Source organism: Stomoxys calcitrans, chromosome 3, assembly GCF_963082655.1.
Source record: "Stomoxys calcitrans chromosome 3, idStoCalc2.1, whole genome shotgun sequence".
NCBI classification, from domain to species: Eukaryota; Metazoa; Arthropoda; class Insecta; order Diptera; family Muscidae; genus Stomoxys; species Stomoxys calcitrans.
In genome coordinates, this window is record NC_081554.1 from 41879316 (window position 1) to 41905154 (window position 25839).

Below are 25839 nucleotides of genomic sequence, written 5' to 3' on the forward strand. Positions count from 1 at the left end.
CATATCGGTTTATATGCCAGCTATATCAGGTTATGTATCGATTTGCGCCAAACTCATTACAGTTTTTGGAAGTCATATCAAAATATATCATGCAAAATTTTAGCCAAATTGGATGAGAATTGCGCCTTCCAGAGGCTTAAGAAGCCAAGATACAAGATCGGTTTATTTGGAACCTATACCAGGTTATAGACCGATTTGGACCATACTTCGCAAAAACGTTGGAAGTGATACCATAACACCATGTGCAAAATTACAGCCAGATCGGATAATAATTGCGCCTTCTAAAAGGTCAAGAAGTCAAGATCCAAGATCGTTTTATATGACAGCTATACACCGTTATGAACCGATTTTGACAATATTTGGCACAATTGTTGTAAATCATATCAAAACACTACGTGTAAAATTTCAGTCAAATCGGACGAGAATTGCACCCTCTAGAAGCTCATAAAGTCAATACCCAAGATCGGTTTATATGGCAGCTATATCAAAACATGGACCAATTTAGCCCATTGGCCCAATCCCAACCGACTTACACTAATAAGAAGTATTCTTGCAAAATTTCAAGCGGCTAGCTTTACTCCTTCAAAAGTTAGCATGCTTTCGACAGACAAACGGACGGACAGTCGGACAGATGGACGGACGGTCATGGCTAATTCGATTTAAAATGTCACGACGATCAGGAATATATTGTATATACTTTATGAGGTCTTAGACGCATATTTCGAGGTGTTACAAACAGAATGACGAAATTCGTATACCCCCATCCTATGGTGGAGGGTATAAAAAATGTTTAGCCTCTTACTTTACTTCTATTTTAATTGGCTATGGCAGAACATTTGTCGCATAAGCCGAACGTATTGTAGAATAACGTTCCAAGCGCCTGGATATTCAGCGCTTGTTCTATAATCTCTGTCAACAAGTTTTGAGGTGTTTCCCACCACTTGATCTTTGCATTGGGCTTTTAGTCGTTCCGGTTCGCGTGTACCATCGTGTTTGCCTTCAAAAGACTTCTTTGCTGGAGCTTCTTCATGCATTCTGACAACATGACCCAGCTAACGCAGCCGTTGTATTTTGATGTCTTACTATGGTATCGTCGTCATACAGATCATACAAGTCGTGATTCATACGACTCCTTTATTCTCCTTTAACACAAACTGGTTTAAATATTTTACGTAGAATCTTTCTCTCAAACACTCCAAGAACTGCCTCGTCTGCTTTCACAAGTACCCATGCCTCGAAACCATATAACAATAAGGGTAGTGTCAATGCCTTTTATAGTGCTACCTTCGTCTGTCGAAAGGTGGCCTTGTTATACCCTCCACCATAGGAGGGGGGGTATACTAATTTCGTAATTCCGTTTATAACACCTCGAAATATGCGTCTAAGACCCCATAAAGTACATATATTTTTCATCGTCATGACATTTTAAGTCGATCTGGCCATGTCCGTCCGTCTGTCGAAAGCACTCTAACTTTCGAAGGAGTAAAGCTAGGCGATTGAAATTTTGCACAAATACATCTTATAGTATAGGTCGGTTGGGATTGTAAATGAGCCAATTCGGTCCATGTTTTGATATAGCTGCCATATAAACCGATCTTCGGTCTTTTTTTTTTGAGCTTCTAGAGGGCGCAATTCTTATCCGATTTGCCAAAAATTTTGCACGTGGTCTTTTGGTAGTCTACATCAGTCCATAACCTGATATAGCCGTCATATAAACCGATCTCCCGAAAAGACTTCTTGAGCCTCTAGAGGGCGCAATTCTTATCCGATTTGGCCGAAATTTTGCATGAACTGTTTTATTTTGACTTCCAACAACTGTGTTAAGTATGGTCAATATCAGTCTATATCCTGATATAGTCGCCATATAAACCGATCTTGGGTCTTGACTTCTTGGGCTTCTAGAGGCCGCAATTGTTATTCAATATGGTTGAAATTTTTCCATATGTCATTCGGGTATGACTTCCAACAAAAGTTCCAAGTATGGTCTAAATCGGTATATAACCTGATATAGCTGCCATATAAACCGATCTCCCAGTTTGACATTTTGAGCCTCTGGAGGGCGCAATTATTACTCGATTTGCCTGAAATTTTGAAGGTGGTGTTTTTCTATGGCTGGCGTTTTTCTATTTAAAAAAGTCATTCAAAGAACTTGACAAATGCGATCCATTGTGCAAGGTGTATAAGATTCGCCCCGGCCGAACTTAGCACTCTTTTACTTTTTATACCCTACACCACTACTGTGGTACAGGGTATTATAACTTAGTGAATTTGTTTGTAACACACCCAACAGGAAGAGAGATAGACCCATTGATTAATATACCGATTGACTCAGAATCACGTTCTAATTTGATTTAGCTATGTCCGTCTGTCCATGTTAAATTGTATACAAAGTACAGGTCGTAGTTTTCATACGATCGTCTTCAAATTTGGTACGGACATGTTTTTGGGCGTAGAGACGAAGCCTATTGTAATTGAAAAAAAACGGTTCAGATCTGGATATAGCTCCCATATATATGTTCGTCCGATTTGCAGTAATATTGCAAAAAAATGGTCTCTTGTTAACCGATTCTCGCGAAATTTGGCAGGAAGGAGTTTATCCTGACTCTCGACATTACCTGACTCTCGACGAATTTGATGAAAATCGGTTTAGATTTATATATCGCCCGATTTTAACTTCTAGAGTCACTGCAACCACATTTATTGATCCATCTTGTCAAAATTTTGCAAAACGCTTTCCTCGACGACTGCCACAGTATCTGCGGTGTTTGTTCGAAATCGGTTCAGATTTAGATATAGCTCCCATATATATGTTCGTCCGATTTTGAGAAATATTGCAAAAAAGTGCTCATATGTCAACCGATTCTGTCGAAATTTTGCAGGAAGGATTTTCTTATGACTCTTTGTATTGCTGGTGGTTTTCATAGAAATCGGCCCAGATTTAGATATAGCTGTCATATATGTTATTCGTCAGATTGTCAACCCAAGAGCCACTGCAAACGCATTGTTTGACCAAACTTGCCAACATTTTGCACAACGCTTTCCTCGACGACTACCACATTATCTGAGAAGTTTGCTCGAAATCGGTTCAGAATTAGATATAGCTCCCATATATATGTTTGTCAGATTTTGGGTAATTTGCCATTATGTTATCATTTGTCAACCGTAGTTATTACAGTTTGAACATATTTGCTCGCCGTGGTCCATCAAAATTGGTTCAGAATTAGATAAAGCTCCCACTTTGTATTTATAGGGTAGGTGTAGGGTATTATAAAGTCGGCTTTCGCATGCGAAAAGCGAAATGGTACCAACCTTTAGTTAAAAACCCTTTTCTGCAAAAACAATATGTATGAGTATTTTTTCCTTTGGTACAGAGCTTGAGAAACAACAACACATTTTTTCAAATCGGAGAGCATAACATTTTCATCTGCTCTTTCACTCTCTTTGTGCAAAATCAAAACACATCGCTAATGGATACACACACACAGCATGGCTAATGGATACACACACGACGAAACACAGACGCGTGAACCGCAGCCCAACATATTTTTTTTTTGTGATTATTTTGCAAATTGCAATGCATTTTGAAAAAATCCTAATATAAATCTCACAAAATCTTATTTGCACTTCACTTTTCTTTCAATTTATTACACTATTATTATTTTTTTTTTTTTTATTTGGATCACTTTTCAACTAAAACTTTTAGGAGGGCCCAATTATGTGTGCGATCGATTAAATAATTGGGACGAAACTGGGAAAACTAAGCAACAAGTGTCAGTTAAATGGAGCGGGGAAGTAAAGTGGTGAGAGCTAGCTACCTCTCACCAAACGCCTTGTGGTCAATGCAATTGAGAGAGCTTTGGTTGTTTAGATTTAAGGAATGTTTTTTTTTTTTGATTTCAGATATCGTGGTGCATTAATGGTATGGTACTAAATGCTGAATGTTGGACACTACCTTCTTAACATTAATTTCATTAATGCCAGGTTTGCACCCTTTATGTGAACACAGTTGTACTTTAGGTCAATTTCTGCAAACCAGGCAGAATAAAGCTGCTTGAGGCCGTAGAAGGCAGGTAAACGGTAAATCGGCTAATATGGTTTTAGACCAATTTGAACGAAATTTCATCCCAATCGGATAACTATAACGACTTCCAATCAGGAGACCGATTTACATGGGAAAGATGCAAATTTTGCCCATGAACATTCCACTAAGGAACAGGGGCAAACTTCTCACATATCAATGAGTGTAGTCCGATTCAAGTTTTTAAGCTCAATGATAAGGGGCCTCCTTTTTATAGCCGAGTCTGAACGACGTGCCTCTTTGGAGAGAAGATTTAGCTGGCATAGTACCTCACATATGTTGCCAGCATTAGGAAGTGAAAACCGACGTTGAAAAAAAATTTTTGATGGTCTCGCCAGGATACGAGCGTCATGGGCGGACGGCCTGCATGCGAGCTATATCGAAACCTAAGCCGATATGGCCGATTTGCAATACCTATCGACATCGAATTTGGAGCGTTAGCTTTCGTGATTGGTTGACTAGGGGTTGTTGGAAACCCAGCAACGAATCTGATTAGTTTTAACTTGGCAAATCCAGGATTATCTTGGCCTTCCTTTTTCTCAAATGTGGACGCAAACCTTCCCGCGGTGTCATCTGGTTAGATATCTTTCACAACCGTTAAATGTGGCACGAGTTCACTTTAAATAAGTAAAAGCGTTCGTAGTTCGGCTGGGCCGAATCCTATGTACGCTCCACCATTGATCGCCTTTGTCAAGATATTTGCCCGGTATCTCTTTAAAGGCAATCAAAGGACAATGTATGAGAATTGCTAGGATATTGAAGCCTGGGATGTAGCCCTGGCACGATAAAAATATGGTTTGAGCCGTCGAACTAGTAGCCAGGGCTACATCACTGGCTTCAATATCTTAGCAATTCCTATCCATTATCCTTTGTTTGCCTATAAGGAGATACCGGGCAAATGGAGTGTACATAGGATTCGGCCCGGCCGAACTTAGCACGCTTTTACTTATTTTCTGTTGAAACCTGGGGATGATAACCAACAAATTTTTTGCCACGGTGAAATCTATTTGCCTCAACCCATTATTGGACGTTATACCGTGGAGGCTAAATTTTCCGGCTGTTTAGCCGTGGAGGCTAAATTTTTCGTCCTTATTATACCCTCCACCATAAGATGGGGGGTATACTAATTTCATCATTCTGATTGTAACTATTCGAAATATTCGTCTGAGACCCCATAAAGTATATATCTTCCTGATTGTCGCGACATTTTATGTCGATCTAGCCATGTCCGTCCGTCCGTCCGTCTGTCTGTCGAAAGCACGCTAACTTCCGAAGGAGTAAAGCTAGCCGCTTGAAATTTTGCACAAATACTTCTTATTAGTGTAGGTCGGTTGGTATTGTAAATGGGCCATATCGGTCCATGTTTTGATATAGCTGCCATATGAACCGATTTTGGGTCTTGACTTCTAGAGCCTCTAGAGTGCGCAATTCTTATCCGATTGGAATGAAATTTTGCACGACGTGTTTTGTTATGATATCCAACAGCTGCGTCAAGTATAGTTCAAATCGGTCAATGTTTTGATATAGCTGCCATATAAACCGATCTTGGGTCTTGACTTCTTGAGCCTCTAGAGGACACAATTCTTATCCGATTTGAATGCATTTTTGCACGAAGTATTTCGTTATGATATCCAACAAATATGCTAAGCATGGTTCAAATCGGTCCATAACCTGATATAGCTGTCAAATAAACAGATCTGGGGATTTGACTTCTTGAGCTTCTAGAGGGCCCAATTCCTATCCGATTTGACTGAAATTTTGCATGACGTATTTTATTCTTACTTTCAACCACTGTGTCAAATAAGGTTCAAATCGGTTCATAGCCTGATGTAGGTGCCATATAAACCGATCTGGGATCTTGACTTCTTGACCCCTAGAGGTCGCAATTATTATCCAATATGCCTGAAATTTTGTACGACGGATCCTCTCATGACCATCAAGAAACGTGTTTATTATGGTCTGAATCGGTCTATAGCCCGATACAGATCCCATATAAATCGTTCTCTCTATTTTACTTCTTGAGCCCCCAATGGGGGCAATTCTTATACGAATTGGCTGAAATTTTACACAGGTCTCCAACATATAATTTAATTGTGGTCCGAACCGGACCAAATCTTGATATCGCTCTAATAGCAGAGCAGCTCTTTTCTTATATCCTTTTTTGCCTAAGAAGAGATGCCGGGAAATGAACTCGACAAATGCGATCCATGGTGGAGGGTATATAAGATTCGACCCGGCCGAACTTAACACGCTTTTACTTGTTTTTAAACTGCCTACTTAATGCAAAATAGTATTGCCATCTGGAAGATCATATTACACGGATGGATCAAAGCTAGAGGACAGAATGGAAGAATCCAGGGACTGATATCAGTTTTAGACGGTGCTGCAGGCGGAGATCCGAACAATCACGGAATGCGTGAGGTGGAGTGGTGTTACTGAGAGGATGTCGAATATGAACATCTTCCATCTAAACAGTCCATGAGGGCAATTACAACCAGGACGGTAAGATCAAAAAGAGTCTTGGAGTGTAAGAAGGAGATTAACGCCCTCTCTGTGGATGGGAAAATCCGCATCGTTTGGGCGTCGGGCCATAGCTGAGTAACTGGGAATACGAATGCAGACAATTTGGCAGAGAAGGCCAGAGAACTGCCATCAATGAACTTAATTAACCCAAAGTCTTTCGGGTCGATGCAGTCCGAATTAAGCGTGTGGGTGACGAATGCGCACGCAATCCCTGTGGAACAGCGAAACGGTCGGTAGAATGGCGACAATCCTATGGGGAGATCCAGAGCGTGAGAAGACGAGGCTATTACTGAAAGGAAGTAAGAAGGAGGTCAGTAAAGTCATTGGTATCATAACGGTATACATAGGACTACACGCTCACTTATGTTAAATTGGTGCGTCAAGTGACAGCATGTGTAGGGCATGCGGGCAAGGTGATGATGAGACGTTGGAGCATTTCCTGGCTTTCGCGTCTAACGAAACCGGCACTTAGATGGGAACACAATACCAGTCATCAACCAACTTAGGGATTTTGTAAGTATCACGGAAATTATAACTTAGATTTTCTTTTTCGAGGTAAAATTTTTTCGGCTAACTTTCAGTGGTAAGCCGATTACTGGCTTAGGTTTATGTCCATAGTGGCAGAGGGCGGATGACTATTCGCATCCTCTTTTCAGCCTAACATAACCTTATCTAAGACAAAGTAACATCTATGGTTGCCCAAAAAGTAATTGCGGATTTTTCATATAGTCGGCGTTGACAAATTTTTTCACAGCTTGTGACTCTGTAATTGCATTCTTTCTTCTGTCAGCTATCAGCTGTTACTTTTAGCTTGCTTTAGAAAAAAAGTATATTTGATTAAAGTTCATTCTAAGCTTTATTAAAAATGCATTTACTTTCTTTTAAAAAATCCGCAATTACTTTTTGGGCAACCCAATATTTGCCAATATTATTCTTCACTTTATTTCAAAACTGGTGTTGCTCGTTTCGGTTACGGCAGTTCCAAGGTGAATAAAGTTACTATCTCAAGGCTGTGGTTCCCAACTTTCACCATTTTCTTTATCTGATCTTTCTTTCGATTCTTTCAAAGGCTGCCGTTACTAGTTCCAGTGACCGACCTATGATATCGATGTCATCGGCATAGGCGAGTAGGATATGCTCATTTGTGAATAGTGTGCAGAGAACAGCAGAGAGTAGCAACATTTCCACTCACACTTGTTCAGCGACTCGATTTATGTTGATTCTTTTGTTTGGGTGGATGAACGGAGAGTGATTGCTTTCGTATTTGCCCGTACCGAACATTCAGTTCGAATCACTTCATCGATAATCAAACATAAATGTTTGAACTCGTTCGTTTCATTCAGTAACAAGGGATGATCGAACAAGCTAACTTCAATTGAATGAACTTGAATGAACTTTTTGTTTCCATTCGAGTTTGTTCGGGACATTTCATTGTTCTTTCTACGTACATTCATCCAAATTGGTGCACGTGCACTTAAAATAACAACAATGGTTGAAAATGTTGAAAGTGGAAACTACACACCGTCTCGCCAACACAAAGGTCGGAGTTTTGTGTGGAGCGTTCTTAAATCTGACGGTCCAGGTAGTGAGTGCATCAGCCTCCATCGATATGTGGACGGACAATTATGTTAAGCGAACTTTATTAGGCGTGACATTCCATTATCAGAAAGACCATAAGATAACTGATTTGGTGTTAGGCATGGAACCAATGGATTTCGAGTGGTCCAATAACGTAAACATTTTAAAGAAGTTTATATGCATTGTTAATGAATTCGATGTTCCAAATATCAATAAAGTAGAATCTAGTTAATTCCATGCAATTAAATTTCTAATGTTAGAATTAAGCCATAAGACCAAATGATATTAAAGGTTTTTTGTTTTCTAAATCTCTGTTAAATTATTGAAGCGAAGGGCAATTTATGTAGCCTGATGCCAATCAGACTTGATCATTTGCACTTTAAACAAATCAAATCAAATCAAATACAACAAACAGACAAATCATATCAAGCACGAGCCTTATTATTGAGCGTCCTGTTCAGCAGAATCATTTGCAGACCTGTAACCAAAACAAGTATGCGAGTTGTTTGATTAGAACCTAGTGCTTCAATCAATTCACTTTTGATCACAACATTTTCGTAGCGTTTTAAGCGAGCTGAATAGACTGGCTTGACTTGTGCACATGATTGATTTTACTCGTTTTTCAGAACAGATGTTCCAGCCTACCCAATCATACTCGTTGCAGCTCTCTGGTAGTGTGCCATATCTATTTCCATCTGCATCTCGTATAATCTTCTCCAGCAGGATATTAAAGATAGAGAGAGAGAGAGAGAGATACACAAAAAGCTGTCTCCTTGCCTGAAACCTTGTTTGGTATTGAATGGTTCGGAGAGATTCTTTCCTATTCTTACACAGGAATGTGTATCAGCAAGTGTCATTCGGCAGCGTCTTATTAGTTTTGCAGGGATACCAAAGTCGGACATGGCTTGGAATACCTTTGAACATATAGGGCTATCGAAAGCGGCTTTGTAGTCAACAAAAAGATGGTAGGTGTTGATTTGTTCTTCTCGGGTCTTTTCCAGTAATTGGCGCAGTATGAATATCTGGGAGGTTCCACTTATCTCATTGACTTTAGGTTTTAATCTTTCACACAGTACGCTCGAGAATATCTTGTATGCGATGGAGAGGAGACTTATTCCTCTGTAGTTGGCACATTCCGTCTTGTCTCCTTTCTTGTACTGGACATAGTATGCTGAGGTTCCAATCATCGGGTATTCGTTCTTCTAGCCAGATCACGCAGAAAAGCTGATGCTTACGCCTTATCAGCGTGTCGCCTCCGGTCTTAAATAGTTCAGTGGATTACCCATCGGCTCCTGCTGCCTTGTTATTCTTTAGCCGGGTCACAGCTACTTGGACCAATCATCGGGTATGCGTTCTTCTAGCCAGATCGGGCAGACAAGCTGATGCATACGCCTTATCAGCGTGACGCCTTCAGTCTTAAATAGTTCAGCGGATAACCCGTCGGCTCCTGCTGCCTCGTTGTTCTTTAGGCGGGTCACAGCTATTTGAACCTCATTCTGACTAGTGGGTAAACATTCTATATCATATCCAGTGATTGGTTCTGTGGTAACCTCTTCGTCGCTATCGTCGTGCACTAACAGTTGGGTAAATGTTCTTTCTATATCCCCAGCACACTATCTGTGTCAGTGACCAGGTTTCTGCCTTTGTGTCTGCATGAGGTTGCGCCTGTACCAAAGCTTTCGTATTGATGTTTTATTCTTTGGTAGAATTTCCGGGCTTCATTCTGACTCCTGTACATCTCAATTCGCTCACACTCTCGTCTTTCCATTTCATTTTTCTTTCTGCGGAATAGACGTTTCTCCTCTCGCCTTTTCTCCCGATACCTCTCCTTCATCTGGAGCGTTGTTATTGATTGCAGAGTCGCTCTGAATGCCGCATTTTTACCTTCAGTAGCATTTTGACACTCTTGGTCGTGTCATGGGTTTTTTGGGAAGAGGTTTCATATATCCAAGCACGGATTTTGCGACATTTTCCATGAAGTGGCCAATGGATTGCAACTGCGTCGTTGTTCCATCCGGAGAAAGAGTGCTTTCATCAAGCAGTTTGGTCAGTCGAGTGGAGTATGCCGTTGCCATCTGTTGTGTTTGCAGCTTTTCAATGTCCAATTTACGTGCAGTGTCAGATTGTACGTTTATGGCCACACTAAGGCGGGCGCTAAACTTTGCTGCGACAAGCTAATGATCCGAGTCGATATTCGCCCTAACTTATCTAATTTGTTGGTTGAATGCCTTTCATCTATCACAACGTGATCAATTTGGTGTCTTGTGTTTCGATCGGGTGACAACCATATAGCCGTGTGAATCCTTCGGTGTTGGAATCTGGTACTGCTAACTACCATGTACTTTGCCGCAGCGAAGTCTTTTAACCACAATGGAAGTTTCTTCGTGTAGGCTAAATTTTCAGACTGTTGGACCAAAGATATTTTCCTTCCCTATTTTTTTGGCATTGAAATCTCCTAGTAAGATTTTAATATCATAGGCCGGACAGTGGTCCTATTCCCTTTCTATGCACTCGTAGAAAATATCCTTAGTCTGTTCGTCATTGTCTTCCGACGGGATATGGGCTCAAATAAGGCTGATGTTGAAGAATTTGGCCTTTATGCGAATTATCGCTAGCCTCTCATCTATCGGAGTAAACCTAGAGACAAGGTGTTTCATTCTCCGACTAACCACGAATCTACAGCAAAATTCAAACCTCGTTTCATAGCAGCTATGATATATGGCGTCACCACTGGATGTTGTTGCGGAGCTCTTCCCGAGAAATCGCACATCCTGTAAGGCGGTAATGTTTGCCTTGCATTTTTCCAATACATCATCATTCTTGGACATTTTTTGTGAAGATAAGCATATCATGTTCCTTAAAATGTTTGCGGGGCCGTCATTATGGGGGGATCCCTCTTTTTCTTCTTCGTTTTTTCAAAGTAATTCCTTCAGATTTTCCGGGTTACTAACCCGACCTATCGTTCTATAGGTGAACTTGTTGTTGTTGTTGTAGCAGTTTATTGTGTTCTATCTTTCATCTGCTTGATTCTGTTGAGTGTCAAGACCCAGGAACTCTGCGACTAAGATAGGGTGCGTCCACAGGGATCTGGGTCTGAGTCGAGTGGGTCTGGCCGGACAGTTAAAAGGGTGACTTGTATCGTGCGGTCCCTGGTTACAATCGGGACATACATCTTGCACGTCGGCATCAATCCTAGCTCTGTGGGAATTGAGGCGGCTGCATCTACCGGAACATAATTGAGCCAGAACCACTCTGGTTTACCGGGGGAGGTCGATTTCTTCGGGTGCAATGGGTGGCGGTCGTTCTCCAAGGACTACATTCACCCGGTAGCCAATTACCGCATCTGCTACCGTGTCTGCATGAATATTGTTTAGACCCGCTTGATATGCCGCTTGATCTAGAGGTTCTCTCTTGTAGCGCTGAACCTCACGCTCTAGATCGTGTAGATCTACCTTAAGCAGAACTCATGCTACATTTTAGCTCACTACCTCTAACGGATATTAAAGGTAGCTACCCAGTTGAAACCGCGGGTGGGTTTGCGTCCACATTTGGGAAGAAGGAAGACCATGATAAGCCTGGATTTTGCCAAGTCAATACAAATCTGAACCGTTGCCTGGTTTCTAACATCCCCAGTCTAGTTGGCCTCTTTTTTTATTATATTTTTTATTTGAAATCAACACAAAGTTGTTTCATTTCTCTCAATTATGGCATGTAATTTACCTATCATTCAGTAATTTATCTATCATTCATTTCATTGACATACTAACTGTTATTCAGTCATTACAAACGGTAGGCAAAGTACATCATTACATTGATTACTTTGCTAATCACGGAAGAACTGAGAACGGAGAACGGAGAACCTGACATGAGTTGAATGTTTCTAATATGAAATGTTTAATTTTCCAATACACGATGAGTGTTATATTTTACACATTCATTTAAAACATGCAATCAGCAGAAAATAATTCAAACACATCACACATAGTCCTATTCATATGCGACAACATTACCAGTGACGAGGGTATTGAAATGAAATGCTTGAAATAATTCTGTGTAACAGGTTTGTATGTTATTATATATGTCACTGAGGTTAAGAGAACATATTTTAATTTACTTAAGCAGCAGTTGATATTTAAATCGAAGTAAATAAGCGAGTGAGAAAGTGATTGTGCCAGAGTTGCCGGATATTATATATATTAATACCCGGGGATGTGTTAATCGACATCCCCTTACTGATGTAGCGAATCTAAATAATCGTACAGGTATGGGGGTTTTCTTAAATACAATACATTATTCTATGAAGGCTAATAACGGTACACATTTTCAAAAGATTTTCAAAGGTTATTCCACAGATAGATTAAGTATGATCGGTCGGTGATGTGTGCACGATTTGAGAGGCCATATATGTTTGTAGTAATATTGGTTGCCCAAGAAGTAATTCCGGATTTTTTTTAAAAGAAAGTAAATGCATTTTTAATAAAACTTAGAATGAACTTTAATCAAATATATAATTGCCATTTTGTTCGATAACCTTTTGCCATCTTCCTGGCAAATTTAGTATTTCACGCTCATAGAACTTCTGGCCTTTATCTGCAAAAAACTGAACCAAGTGCGATTTTATAGCCTCATCATTGCCGAAAGTTTTACCATTTAAGGAGTTCTGCAAAGATCGAAATAAATGGTAGTCTCATGGTGCAAGGTCAGTCTCATGGTGCAACAATTTGTCCAATTGTTGACAGTAAACATCGGAATTAATCGTTTGGTTCCTTGGAAGCAGCTCAAAATATACCACACCCTTCCAATCCCACCAAACAGACAGCATAACCTTCTTTTGGTGGATATCAGCCTTTGAAGTGGTTTGAGCTGGTTCACCATGCTTGGACCATGATCGCTTTCGACTAACGTTGTTGTAAACAATCCATTTTTCATCTCCAGTTATGATTCGTTTTAAAAACGGATCGAATTCATTGCGTTTAAGGTGCATATCACAAGCGTTGATTCGGTTTGTTAAATGAATTTCTTTCAATGCATGTGGTACCCAAATATCAAGCTTTTTTATGTGATAATGAACGCTTGATTTTGGTATATTTAACTTCTCTCCTATCTCACGCTCAGTTACATGACGATCCAATTCGATTAATGCTTTGATTTGGTCATCATCAACTTCATTTGGCCGACCTGAACGTGGCTCATCTTTAAGTGAAAAATCTCCAGAACGGAATTTGCGGAAACAATTTTGACACTGTCTTCCTTTTAAGGCTTTATCACCATACACATCTCGTAACTTTTTAGCAACCTGCTCCGCGTTTTTTCCTTTACGGAAATAATAAAGTAAAATATGACGAAAATGCTTCTTTGTGGGCTCCATATTAAAATTGACGCCAAACAAACATATGTAAACAAAACTTCGCGCACTTTTTTTCTAAAGCAAGCTAAAAGTAACAGCTGATAACTGACAGAAGAAAGAGTGCAATTACAGAATCACAAGCCGTTGAAAAAATTTGTCAAAGCCGACTATATGAAAAATCCGCAATTTCTTTTTGGGCAACCCAATATTATTGAAGCATACCTTAATTTCTCTCAGCATGTCCCATCAGCAGCTTGAAAATAGTTCGCACTCATAAAAGAACCCTCTTTTCTACGAGCGCCTAGAGAGAGAATATGACCGCTGCCCCGCCCATGATATTAAAATCGTTCTGCGAGATTTTAATGCGAAAATAGGGAAGGAAAACATCTTTGGTCCAACAATCGGAACGTTTAGCCTCCACGAGATAACGTCTAGTAATGGGTTGAGGCTGATTGATTTTGTCGCGGCAAAAAACATGGTAGTTAGTAGCACCAGATTTCAACATAAAAATATTCACAAAGCCAACTGGCTGTCACCCGATCAAAACACGAGAAACCAAATTGATCACGTTGTGATAGATGTAAGGCATTCATCCAGCGTGTTAGATGTACGTTCGATCTGTGGAGCGAATATAGATTCGGATCATTACCTAGTTGCAGCAAAGGTTCGCTGCAAACACATCAAATGAAAATGCCGCGAAATCTGTAAATGGGTACCGGAAGCCTCCTCCAAGAAACCCATGGTATGACCAAGAGTGTCGAGATGCTACTGAAGCCAAGAATGGGGCATATAGAGCAACCCTGCAATCTGTAGCAACGCGTTAAATGAAGGAGAGGTATCGGAAGAAAGGGAGAGAGAAGAAACGTCCATTCCGCAGAAGGAAAAAAGACGTGAGTGTGTGCGAATTGAGATGTACAGGAGTCAGAATGAAGTCCAGAAATTCTACCAAAGAATTAAACATCAAACCGATGGCCTTGGTGCAGGCACACCCTCCTGCAGAAACAAAGAAGGAAATCTGGTAACTGACACAGATAACATGCTGAGAATATGGAAAGAACATTTCATCCAACTGCTAGTGTCCGTCGAAGCCACCGTAGCGCAGAGGTTATACATATCCGCCTTTGACGTTGAACGCTTGGGTTCAAATCCCGTTCAAATCGGTTCATAAACTGATATAACTGCCATATAAACCGATCTGGGGCCTTGACTTCTTGAGCCACTAGAGGACGCAATTATTATCCGATTTAGCTAAAATTTTGCATGAGACGTTTTATTTGACGTTCCAATATGTGTGCAAAATTTCATCAAAGTCGATCCAGATTTATCTTATATCCGATATGGCCTTTAAGGCAGTAGTAGCCAAAATTAAGGTCCTATCTTGAGAAAATTTTACAAAGTTTTTACCATATTTCAATAGGTATGCAAAATTTAAGTCTGACTAGATTTCAACATGGGTTCCATGTATTGGTGTAGGGTATTATAACGTCGGCCCAGCCCAACTTTTGCCTTTCTTTACTGGTTTTGTTTTGACTTTATTTAATTTCAAATATTTTTTTAATTTTCTGCCTTTTTATACCCATAGCCGTAGGATAGGGATGTAGGATAGGATTGAAATATCAATTTACCACCCTACAAATTATATATATTTCGGATCGTCGTAAAATTCTAGGACGTTTTAACGATGTCCGTGTGTCAGTCCGTCTGTTGTAATCACTCTACAGACTTCAAAAATTGAGATATTTTGTTGAAATTTGCCACAGATACGTCTTTTTGATGAAGGCTGGTTAAGTTCTTGGACGGGCCAAATCGGACCATATTTGGATATAGCTGCTATATAGACCGATCTGCCGATAAAGGGTCTATTGCCCATAAATGCTTTATTTTTCATCCGCTTTCGCTGAAATTTGAAACATTGAGTAGTTTTAGGCCTCCCGAAATCTGACCTAAATGTGTTCCATATCGGACTATATTTAAATATAGCTGCCATATATACCGATCTGCCTAGAATGGATCTTAAAGCTTTACTTATTAACTGATTTCCTTGAAATTTGAGACAGAGGGTTATTTTAAGCTTCCTGACGTGTGACCTTAATGTGGATCAAATCGGACTATAATTGGATATAGCTGCCATATAGACCGATCTCCCGATAAGAGGTCTAAAGCCCACAAAAGCTTTATTTTTTAACCGATGTCCCTGAAATTTGAAACAGTAAGTAGTTTTACGCCTCTTAACATTGGACCCAAATATGGTTCAGATCGGACTATATTTAGATGTAGCTGCCATATAGACCGATCTGCCGATAAAGGGTCTGAAGCCCATAAAAGCTTTATTTATTACCCCATTGCGCTGAAATTTGAAACAGTGGGTAGTTAAATTCCTCCCGACATCTGACATAAATATGGTTCAGATCGGACTATATTTAGATATAGCTGCCATATAGGCCGATCTCCAAATAAAGGGTCTAAAGCCCATAAATGCTTTATTTTTTAACCGATTTCGCTGAAATTTGAAATATTGAGTAGTTTTACGCCTCCTAACATATGACTCAAATGTGGTTCAGATCGGGCTATATTTAGATACAGCTGCTATATAGATCTATCTGCCGATAAAGGGTCTGAAACCCATTAAGGCTTTATTTATTACCCGATTTAACTGAAATTTGAAACACTAAGTAGTATAATGCCTCCTAACATTGGACTCAAATATGGTCCAGATCGGACTATATTTAGATATTGCTGCCATATAGACCGATCTCCCGATTAAGGGTCTGAAGCCCACAAAAGCTTTATTAATTACCCGATTTCGTTGAAATTTGAAACAGTTGTTTATTTTATGCTTCCCGACGTCTGACCTAAATATGGTTCAGATCGGACTATATTTAGGTATAGCTGCCATATAGACCGATCTCCAGATAAGGGGTCCAACGCCCACAAAAGCTTTATTTTTTAAACGATTTCCCTGAAATTTAAAACAGAAAGTAGTGGTACGTTTCCTAACATAGGTTCCAAATATGATTCAGATCGGATTATATTTAGATATAGCTGTCATATAGACCGATCTGCCGATAAAGGGTCTGAAGCCCACAAAAGCTTTATTAATTACCCGATTTCGTTGAAATTTGAAACAGATGGTTATTTAATGCTTCCTGACGTCTGACCTAAATATGGTTAAGATCGGAGTATATTTAGATATAGCTGCCATATAGACCGATCTCCAGATAAGGGGTCTAAAGTCTACAAAAGCTTTGTTTTTAAACCGATTTCCCTGAAATTTGAAACAATAAATAGTTTTATGCCTCCTAACATTGGACCCAAATATGGTTCAGTTCGGACTATATTTAGATATAGCTGTCATATAGACCGATCTGCCGATAAGGGGTCTGAAGCCTATTAAAGCTTTATTTATTACCCGATTTCGCTGAAATTTGAAAAAGTGGCTAGTTTTAAGTCTCCCTACATCCGTCCCAAATATGGTTCGGATCGGACTATATTTAGATATAGCTGCCATATAGACCGATCTCCCGATAAAGGGTCTGAAGCTCATAAAAGCTTTATTTATTAACCGATTTTGTTGAAATTTGAATTGAAAAATTCAACAGTGACTTATATATATTAGACCACGCAATGTCCGTGCCGAATTTGGGTGCTTAAGTTATCCAATTTTCACCGGATTGTGACGAAAGGGGGTTTACAGATATACCCGAGGAGGTGGGTATCCAAAGTTCGACCCGGCCGAACTTAGTGCCTTTTTACTTGTTTTGTTTCAAGCGGAAGAGCTTCACGTTGTTCACCTCAATAAATGCCGAGGTAACGATTTAGAGGATTTGGGCCTGCTGTTGTTGTTTAGCTGTAAATATACTTTTCATTGAACGAGCTTTGAAAATGTAAGTCATTGAGTCAAGTTTTTCCTAAAACTGCATTCGCTTGTGGAAATGTAAACAATGTATGTGGCAAACTGGTTAGACGGCTTCAAATAGTTATTAGCACAAAAGCAACAACCACAATAGCAAAATGCAATAAACGGTATGTCGTAACAAAATGTAATTAAACTTATTTTGTTAGCAAAATTTCGCATTTCAGTTAATATAAAGCATGCTGTGATTGGGTTCTTCAAATGTTTTATGCAAAATGTCATGGCTGGTAAGAAAACTTACTCGCTTATGTCTTGGCTATATGTCAGCAATAGGTTTTCATTATAATTATCCTTGAAATCCTTAAGCATGATTGGAATGTTGCCTTCTATGAGACGGGGGTGATGTTATTCCTGTTGCTTGTTTATCGTTTAAACAGGGGGAAGAGATGTTGGCGATATATATGAGGGCCCAAGCAACAATTGGCAAAATGGAGATGTATGCCTCTTTTGGCTGAGAGTGTGGCACCGAAATTACTATAAATGTCTATATGGGCGTTTTACCACTCCCCACCCACCAAGTAAAGCATTGGCTAGCTGAGCAACAAGTTGTTATAACTGCTTTGTTTATTAGCTAAACAAGCTTTTTTTTAATGACTATTTTCGTTAAGCTTTTAATTTAATATGGACATTTCTTTTTTATTGATATCGTCAAAGGCACTTTGTGGCTAGTACACACATTTTCCTTTCGTATTTTTAGCATATTTTCTCTGTTTCTTAGATTTTTTTTTATTCGTTTTTAATAAAAATAGGAGAAGAAATTATGGTTTTTTATCGTTACAGTGTCGTCGTCTTCTTAACTAAACTAAGCAAAATCTGTATAAAAACTGAAAGTCCCATTTTTTACAACCAAATACTGAACCATCCATTGCCATAGCTGAAAAGCCAAAATAAGACTAGCCAACAGCTTGCATGGGGCATGAGTTTCTCTCTCACTCTCTCATAAGATTTTCCTCTCTTGGCCAAGACTTTTGATTTTTCTGGTGGTTGTTATGTTTTGTGGTACTCTGCATTTTCTTTGAAGTACATTTTCAGGTTGCTCTGAATGTATGCAAGTTTTCCATGGTGGATGTGTGTACACATGTATGTACATACCTATGGTGTATATCCGTCCGAATGGAGACGCAATGTCTTGAAAATACACGGCAGAAATTGGCAATCAAGCGTCGGAAAAACACATACAAATGCAAGAAAACTTGCAAGCTGTCATTTCATAAGCCAGAAGTTTGCCTTCACTATGGTGCATAGCAAAAACATACCTAGGTCCGTATTTATATGAAGCACTCAGAGGAAATTTTCTTCCATAGCAATGTTGAAGAAAATTAATCTGATTATCATAAAATTAATCTGATTTTTTTTTTGGAATGGATGATTATCAAGTCTTGAAGTCATTTTAAGTCGAATACATGGTTGGACATATTCATAACATGGTATGGCAGCCTTTAAGGGATGGTATTAAGTCCAAAGAGTTTAGAGCTCATAGGCCAATCATGTACGTAGACCCTTTTTTAATAACCTTGACCAAAGACTTTTTTTTAAATTGTCTGTGACAGATCATTTTGTCCCACTAGCCGAACTTAGACAAGCGCCTCGATCTTCTGCGCAAATGCAAAAATTGCTAATTTTGCCCATGATCATTCCACTAAGGTACAGGGGCAAACTTCTCACATATCAATGAGTGCAGTCCGATTCAAATTTAAGCTCAATGATAAGGGGCCTACTTTTTATAGGCGAGTCGGAACGCCGTGCCGCAGTGCCACACCTCTTTGGAGAGAAGTTTTACTTGGCATAGTACCTCACAAATGTTGCCAGTTTTAAGAGGGGAAAACCTCCATTGAAAAAAATTTTTCTGATGGTCTCGCCAGGATTCGAACCCAGGCGTTCAGCGTCAAAGGCTGACATTCTAACATCTGCGCTACGGTGGCCTCGATCTTCTGTGCTCCTTTTAAAATCTCTGACGCCAAGTTTCCAGATTTTTTCATCACTGGATCTTTCCATCGGACTTTCAGTCGTTCCGATTTGCGTGTTCCATTAGGATCTCCTACGAATGATTTCTTCGCTGGAGCTTCCTCATTTATTCTGACAACATGACCTAGCCAAGCAACCGTTGATTTGTTTAGCTATGATAACATCTTCATACAGCTCAAACAGTTCGTGGTTCGTACGACGCACAGTGGGAGAAAATCAAAAAAAAAAAAAATAAATAAATAAAAGCGTGGATCGCATTTGTCGAGTTCTTTTCCCGGCATCTCTTCTTAGGCAAAATAGGATACAAGAAAAGATTTGCTCTGCTTTCAGAGCGATATCAAGATATGGTCCGGTTCGGATCACAATTAAATTATGTGGTGGAGACCTGTGTAAAATGTCAGCCAATTCGAATAAAAATTGCGCGCTTTGGGGGCTCAAGAAGCAAAATAGAGAGATCGATTTATATGGGAGCTGTATCAGGCTATACCGATACCGATTCAGACCATAATAAACACATATGTTGTACAAAATTTCAGGCAAATCGGATAATAATTGCGACCTCTTGAGGCTCAAGAAGTCAAGATCCCAGATCGGTTTATATGGCAGCTATATCAGGTTATGAACCGATATGAACCATACTTGGCAGAGTTGTTGGATATCATAACAAAATACGTCATGCATTTTCATTCCAATCGAATAAGAATTGCGCCCTCTAGAGGCTCAAGAAGTCGAGACCCAAGATCGGTTTATAAGGCAGATATATCAGATTATTAACCAATTTGAACCATACTCGGCACAATTGTTGGAAGTCATAACAAAACTCGTCGTGCAAAATTTCATTTCAATCCGATAAGAATTGCTCCCTGTAGAGGCTCAAGAAGTCAAGACCCAAGATCGGTTTATAAGGCAGTTATATGAAAACATGGACCGAAATGGCCCATTTACAATCCCAACCGACCTACACTAATAAGAAGTATTTGTGCAAAATTTCAAGCTGCTAGCTTTACTCCTTCGAAAGTTAGCGTGCTTTCGACAGATGGATGGACGGACGGATGGACAGACGGACGGACATGGCTAGATCGACTTAAAATGGCATGACGATCAAGAATATATATAATTTATGGGGTCTCAGACGCATATGTGTTACAAAAAGAATGATTGCCGCGGGAACGTGTTGGCCATTGGTTATTTAACGGTCAAAAACTCACCTCATCATATCGAGCATCATAGGCACTCAGTATTTGTGCAAGAGCCGGTGCCGCACAATCTCTTGCTGAGACTCTCTTCTCGATTGCCGTTGCAGCTACTCCGTATGGAGCATTCCGCAACCTGTGGACGAGCTCTGTAGCTCACAGGTTTGCTTCTCGTGACAACAATGACCACCATACAGATCGGATCTCACTATTCCAGCCTGTGTGAAGCTCACAGATATACCGTGCCGAATTCAATTTTTTTTATCAAAATAAGTGCTCTGTTAAGAAAGTTCATCGTGAGCTCCTTCCATACTACGACGAAGCTCATTTTTGGCTCAATGGTTAGGTAAATAAGCAGAATTGTCGATTTGGAGTGAAGATCAGCCAGAAGCATTGCAAGAACTACCCACACATCTAGAAAAAAGTCACAGTTTGGTGCTGTTTATGGGCTAGTAGCATCATTGGACCGTACTTCTTCAAAGTTGATGCGAATTGTAGCGTCACTGTGAATGGTGAGCGCTACCGTGAGATTATGTCCAACTTTTTTTGCCCAAAATGCAAGAGCTTGACTTGCAAAAAAAGTGGTTTCAACAAGACGGCACCACATGCCACACAGCAAGCGTAACAATGGACTTTTTGAGAGGCGAGTTCGGTGAACATTTTATTCCACGTTCGGGAACGGTCACTTGGCCGCCTAGATCATGCGATTTAATGCCTTTAGACTATGGATTATTTGAGGCGCAATCACGGTCAACATTTGCTTGGTATAATTTTCAAACATTAAATTGTATGGACCTTGGTATCAATTCAAATTAAGACTTCACGCATTTTTTCTAAATTGTATGTGTTTTTTTTTTCAAAAACTTTCCTATAGCTCTCAAAAAATCACCCTTTATTTTGTAAAGAATTATCATAAAGAGAAGTATCTCCTATTCCCAAATGGAATTTTTAATGAAAATTTAGTTGCAGTCAAGATCATACGGTGGGATATTCCAAGTTGAGTGATGTTATAATAGGCCACCTTTTTTTTTTTTTGATAACCCCTTTTAAATGACCTTGACCGAAGACAAACGGTCCCAATAATTTACGATATATCTGAGACACATCAAAGATAGGTAAATCGGTTTATATACATAAATACTTTTCATTTGAGTCGCATATTATAGCGTTTGGTCTATGCGTACGTTTGAGGGGGTTTACGGGTTGGACGTAGGTTGTAAAGGGTGATTTTTTTGAGGTTAGGATTTTCATGCATTAGTATTTGACAGATCACGTGGGATTTCAGACATGGTGTCAAAGAGAAAGATGCTCAGTATGCTTTGACATTTCATCATGAATAGACTTACTAACGAGCAACGCTTGCAAATCATTGAATTTTATTACCAAAATCAGTGTTCGGTTCGAAATGTGTTCAAATTTTGACAAATTTTGTTCAGCGATGAGGCTCATTTCTGGTTGAATGGCTACGTAAATAAGCAAAATTGCCGCATTTGGAGTGAAGAGCAACCAGAAGCCGTTCAAGAACTGCCCATGCATCCCGAAAAATGCACTGTTTGGTGTGGTTTGTACGCTGGTGGAATCATTGGACCGTATTTTTTCAAAGATGCTGTTGGACGCAACGTTACGGTGAATGAACACATTTCGAACCGAACACTGATTTTGGTAATAAAATTCAATGATTTGCAAGCGATGCTCGTTAGTAAGTCTATTCATGATGAAATGTCAAAGCATACTGAGCATCTTTCTCTTTGACACCATGTCTGAAATCCCACGTGATCTGTCAAATACTAATGCATGAAAATCCTAACCTCAAAAAAATCACCCTTTATGTACTTCAATCCAAACCTTAATATACCATTTGCATTTGGGGGCTACTATTAAGACACACATACATGGATCGTTTTCTTCAGTAACGGTTATATAGTACCTAGGGCCCTAAAAACGTTTGGCCTGACAACTACAAATTATTTTTGGAGTTTGCTCTTCCGACCGAAAACTTGGAATTTCACACCATCCAGACCAGAACCCATGACTTTTTCATAGAGGGTAATAAGCATAGAATTTGATTCGAAATGTATGTCCCTTGTCGGGAAATCTTTGTTAATATGTTTTACAGCGGGATTTTCACCGTTAATATTTGTTTCTGCAATTCTTGAAAGGGGTAGCATGAGGGTAGCATGTCCGATAATGACGCTAACCGCATGTGTTCGAATCCTGGCGTGAACATCAGAAAAAAAGTGTTCAGCAGTGGTTATCCCTTCCTAATGCTGGCGACATTTGTGATGTATTATGTCATATTAAAAACGTCTCCCCAATGTCGCACTAAGGCACGCCGTTCGGACTTGGCTATAAAAAGCACGTCCCTTATCATAGAGCTTAAAACTTGAATCGGACAGCACTCACTGATATGTGAGAAGTTTGCCCCTGTTCCTTAATGGAATGTTTAGGGCAAATTTGTATTTTACTGGTCGGATACTAAGATACCTTGCCTACAGATTAACTCCGGTGGATGAGGGGCTAGCCACAGCACACATCAGTCCCATATATGCTTATTAGACCGTCACATGCTGTAAAAGAGACAATTATTTCCCTCCCGCCCCACATTTTTATACCCACCACCATAGTATAGGAGGTATATTCATTAAGTCATTCCCTTTGCAATACATCGAAATATTCATATCGGACCATATGGGCCATGTCGGACCATATAGACCGACATTTGGGACCATATTCCTCGATGCCGCAAGCCGCTTGCTCCAAGATCCGACGCTCGCTTTTAGCAGACCTCAACCTGGAAACAGACGCTGATGTTGGCCCTTGGTTATTTGAGGGCGCAATCAGCTATCCTTGTCATTTCAACCGAAGGCGAATAGTCCCCATATTTACCATATATCAGAGACATATCAAAGATGGGTGAACCGATTTAAAAAAATGTTTGCTTGTACCAATGATACTTAAAGACCCCGAATTCTTATTTCAGATTTGTACTCTACTCCCAAATACCTTTCATTTGAGTTGCATATTGTACCGATAGGTCTATGTGCCCGTTTGAGAGGGCTTACGAGTGGGGCGCTTCCCCTAATTACTTGTATCCAAACTTAAATAAATGAAACGTACTTGAATTAGAACTTAAATGTCTCATTTGAGTTGTAGGTATTAAGATACGCATATAAGGACCATTCTTCTTCATTAACGGTTATATAGCACATGGTGCCCTTAAAAAAGTTTGGTCTGAGAACATCATACTTTTTTAGGGGTTTGCTCTACTGACCTAATATCATCATTAACTTGGAAGATCTCTCATGCTATAAAGGAGTATATTTTTCCCTCCCTCCATTTCTGTGTCCTTTGGATCCCAATATCACCAAAATCGGGTTATGTATGCGCCCGTTATGGTTTTAAGACCCTATATCAACACATTGGTCTATACGGTAGCTATTGTAAATCTGAACATATTCCGATTGAGACTGTTCACTGTTCTAAGTTTCAGCCAAATCGGCAAATAAATGCGCTTTTCATGGACTTAAGACCCTAGGTAGATCGGTTCATATGACAGCTATTTCTAAATGTAGACGCATGTAGACCATACACGGTTCTGATATTGAGAGTCCTAGTGTAACTCATGGTTCTAAATTTCAATGAAATTGGGTAATAAATGCGCCTGTTATGGCCTTATGACCATTTATCTTTTCTTAAATATAGCCCAATCAAGACGGTATTTGACATGGATGTCTATGGGGTCAAATTGAACTTACTGTTCCAAGTTTCAGCGAAATCGGGTAACAAATGAGAATTTTGTGTTCTTAAGAATCTAAGTCTTCATAAAGGTCTATATGACAGCTATATCCAAATGAAGTCCGATCTAAACCTTATTCGGTGAAGATTTCGAAAGGCCTAACACAACTCACTGTTCCAGATTTTAGCGAAATCCAGTTATAAACTCTACTTTTATGACCTTAAGACCTTATACCGGGAGATTGGTCTATATGACAGCGATACCTAAATATAGTCCGACCAGAACCATATTTGGCTTAGAACAACTCAACGTTTGAAATTTCAATGCAATCGGATAATAAAAGCATTCGCATTCCAGTCTATATGGCAGCTACATATAGATACTGCAAAATTTCTGCTCACTATCTCGATTTTTGAAGGCTCTGGCGTGATTACAACTGACAGACATACGGACCAGCATAGACTTTCACGACGATCAGGAATATACATACATACTTTGTAGGATCGGAAATGGATATTTCGATGTGTTGCTAACGGATTGACTATACGATGGTGGTGGGGATATATTTATACCCTGCACCATGGATTAAAGTTGTCAAGTTCTTTGCTCGGTATCTCTTTATAGACAAACAATGGATAATGGATAATAATTGCTATGCTATTGGAGCTTTATCAGGCTATAAACTGATGCGGATCATACTTGGTTAGGCTTTTGGAGACCGTAGTAGAAGTCATTGTACAAAATTTCAGCACGATCGGATAAGAATTGCGTCCTTATCAGTCTCAAGAAGTAAAATCGGGAGATCGGTTTATATAAGTCTAAATCTGGTTCTAGAGAATCAAACAGTATAATCGGGAGATCGGCTTACATGGGAGCTATCTCAAGTTATGAACCTTGCCAAGACCGTACTTGAAGTCAAAACAAAACAATTCGCACAAAATTTCGGGCAAATCTGATAATAACTGCGGCCTCCAGCGACTCAGGAAGTCAAGATCCGAGATTGGTATATATGGGAGTAATGTTATGAACCGCAATGTAAAATATGTAAAATTTCTAGCGACTAGTTTTATTCATTCGAAAGTTACCGTGTTTTCGACTGACGCAAAATCGATGTGGAATGTCAAGACGATCAAAAATATATAGACCTTGTTGGATCTCATTTCAATATTTCGATGTGTTGCAAATGGAATGATGAAATTATTATAACCCCACCCTATAGCAGAGGATATAACAAGGAAAAACGTTCCAAGTTTGGCCGGACCGAATCTTGGGTACATACCACCTTGGATTCCGCTAAAAATTTGGTATTTAAATTATTTTACAACAACCAAATCGAGAATGGGTTGCGGCTACTAGGGTCTACATTAGTCATATCGCGGTATCGGGATTTAAGACTCCTACATCGTTATATAGACTGATTCGGCTCATACTTGGCACAGACGTTGGAAGTCATAGCAGTGGTCTTTGTGTCACATTTTAGCCGCAATAGATGAAAATTAAGATCTC

The 25839-nt window shown here is 39.6% G+C and overlaps 1 protein-coding gene across 1 annotated transcript in view; it reads right to left on the reverse strand.

The window, feature by feature from the left end:
* LOC106087367 (ATP-binding cassette sub-family G member 4) overlaps positions 1-18216 on the reverse strand; it is a 122500-nt gene extending 104284 nt beyond the window's left edge. The window contains exon 1 of the mRNA XM_013252392.2: positions 17681-18216. Coding sequence (XP_013107846.1) covers positions 17681-17748 — 68 coding nt within the window. The 5' untranslated portion in view covers positions 17749-18216. The remainder of the gene's footprint in view (positions 1-17680) is intronic.
* Positions 18217-25839: the final 7623 nt, after the last annotated feature.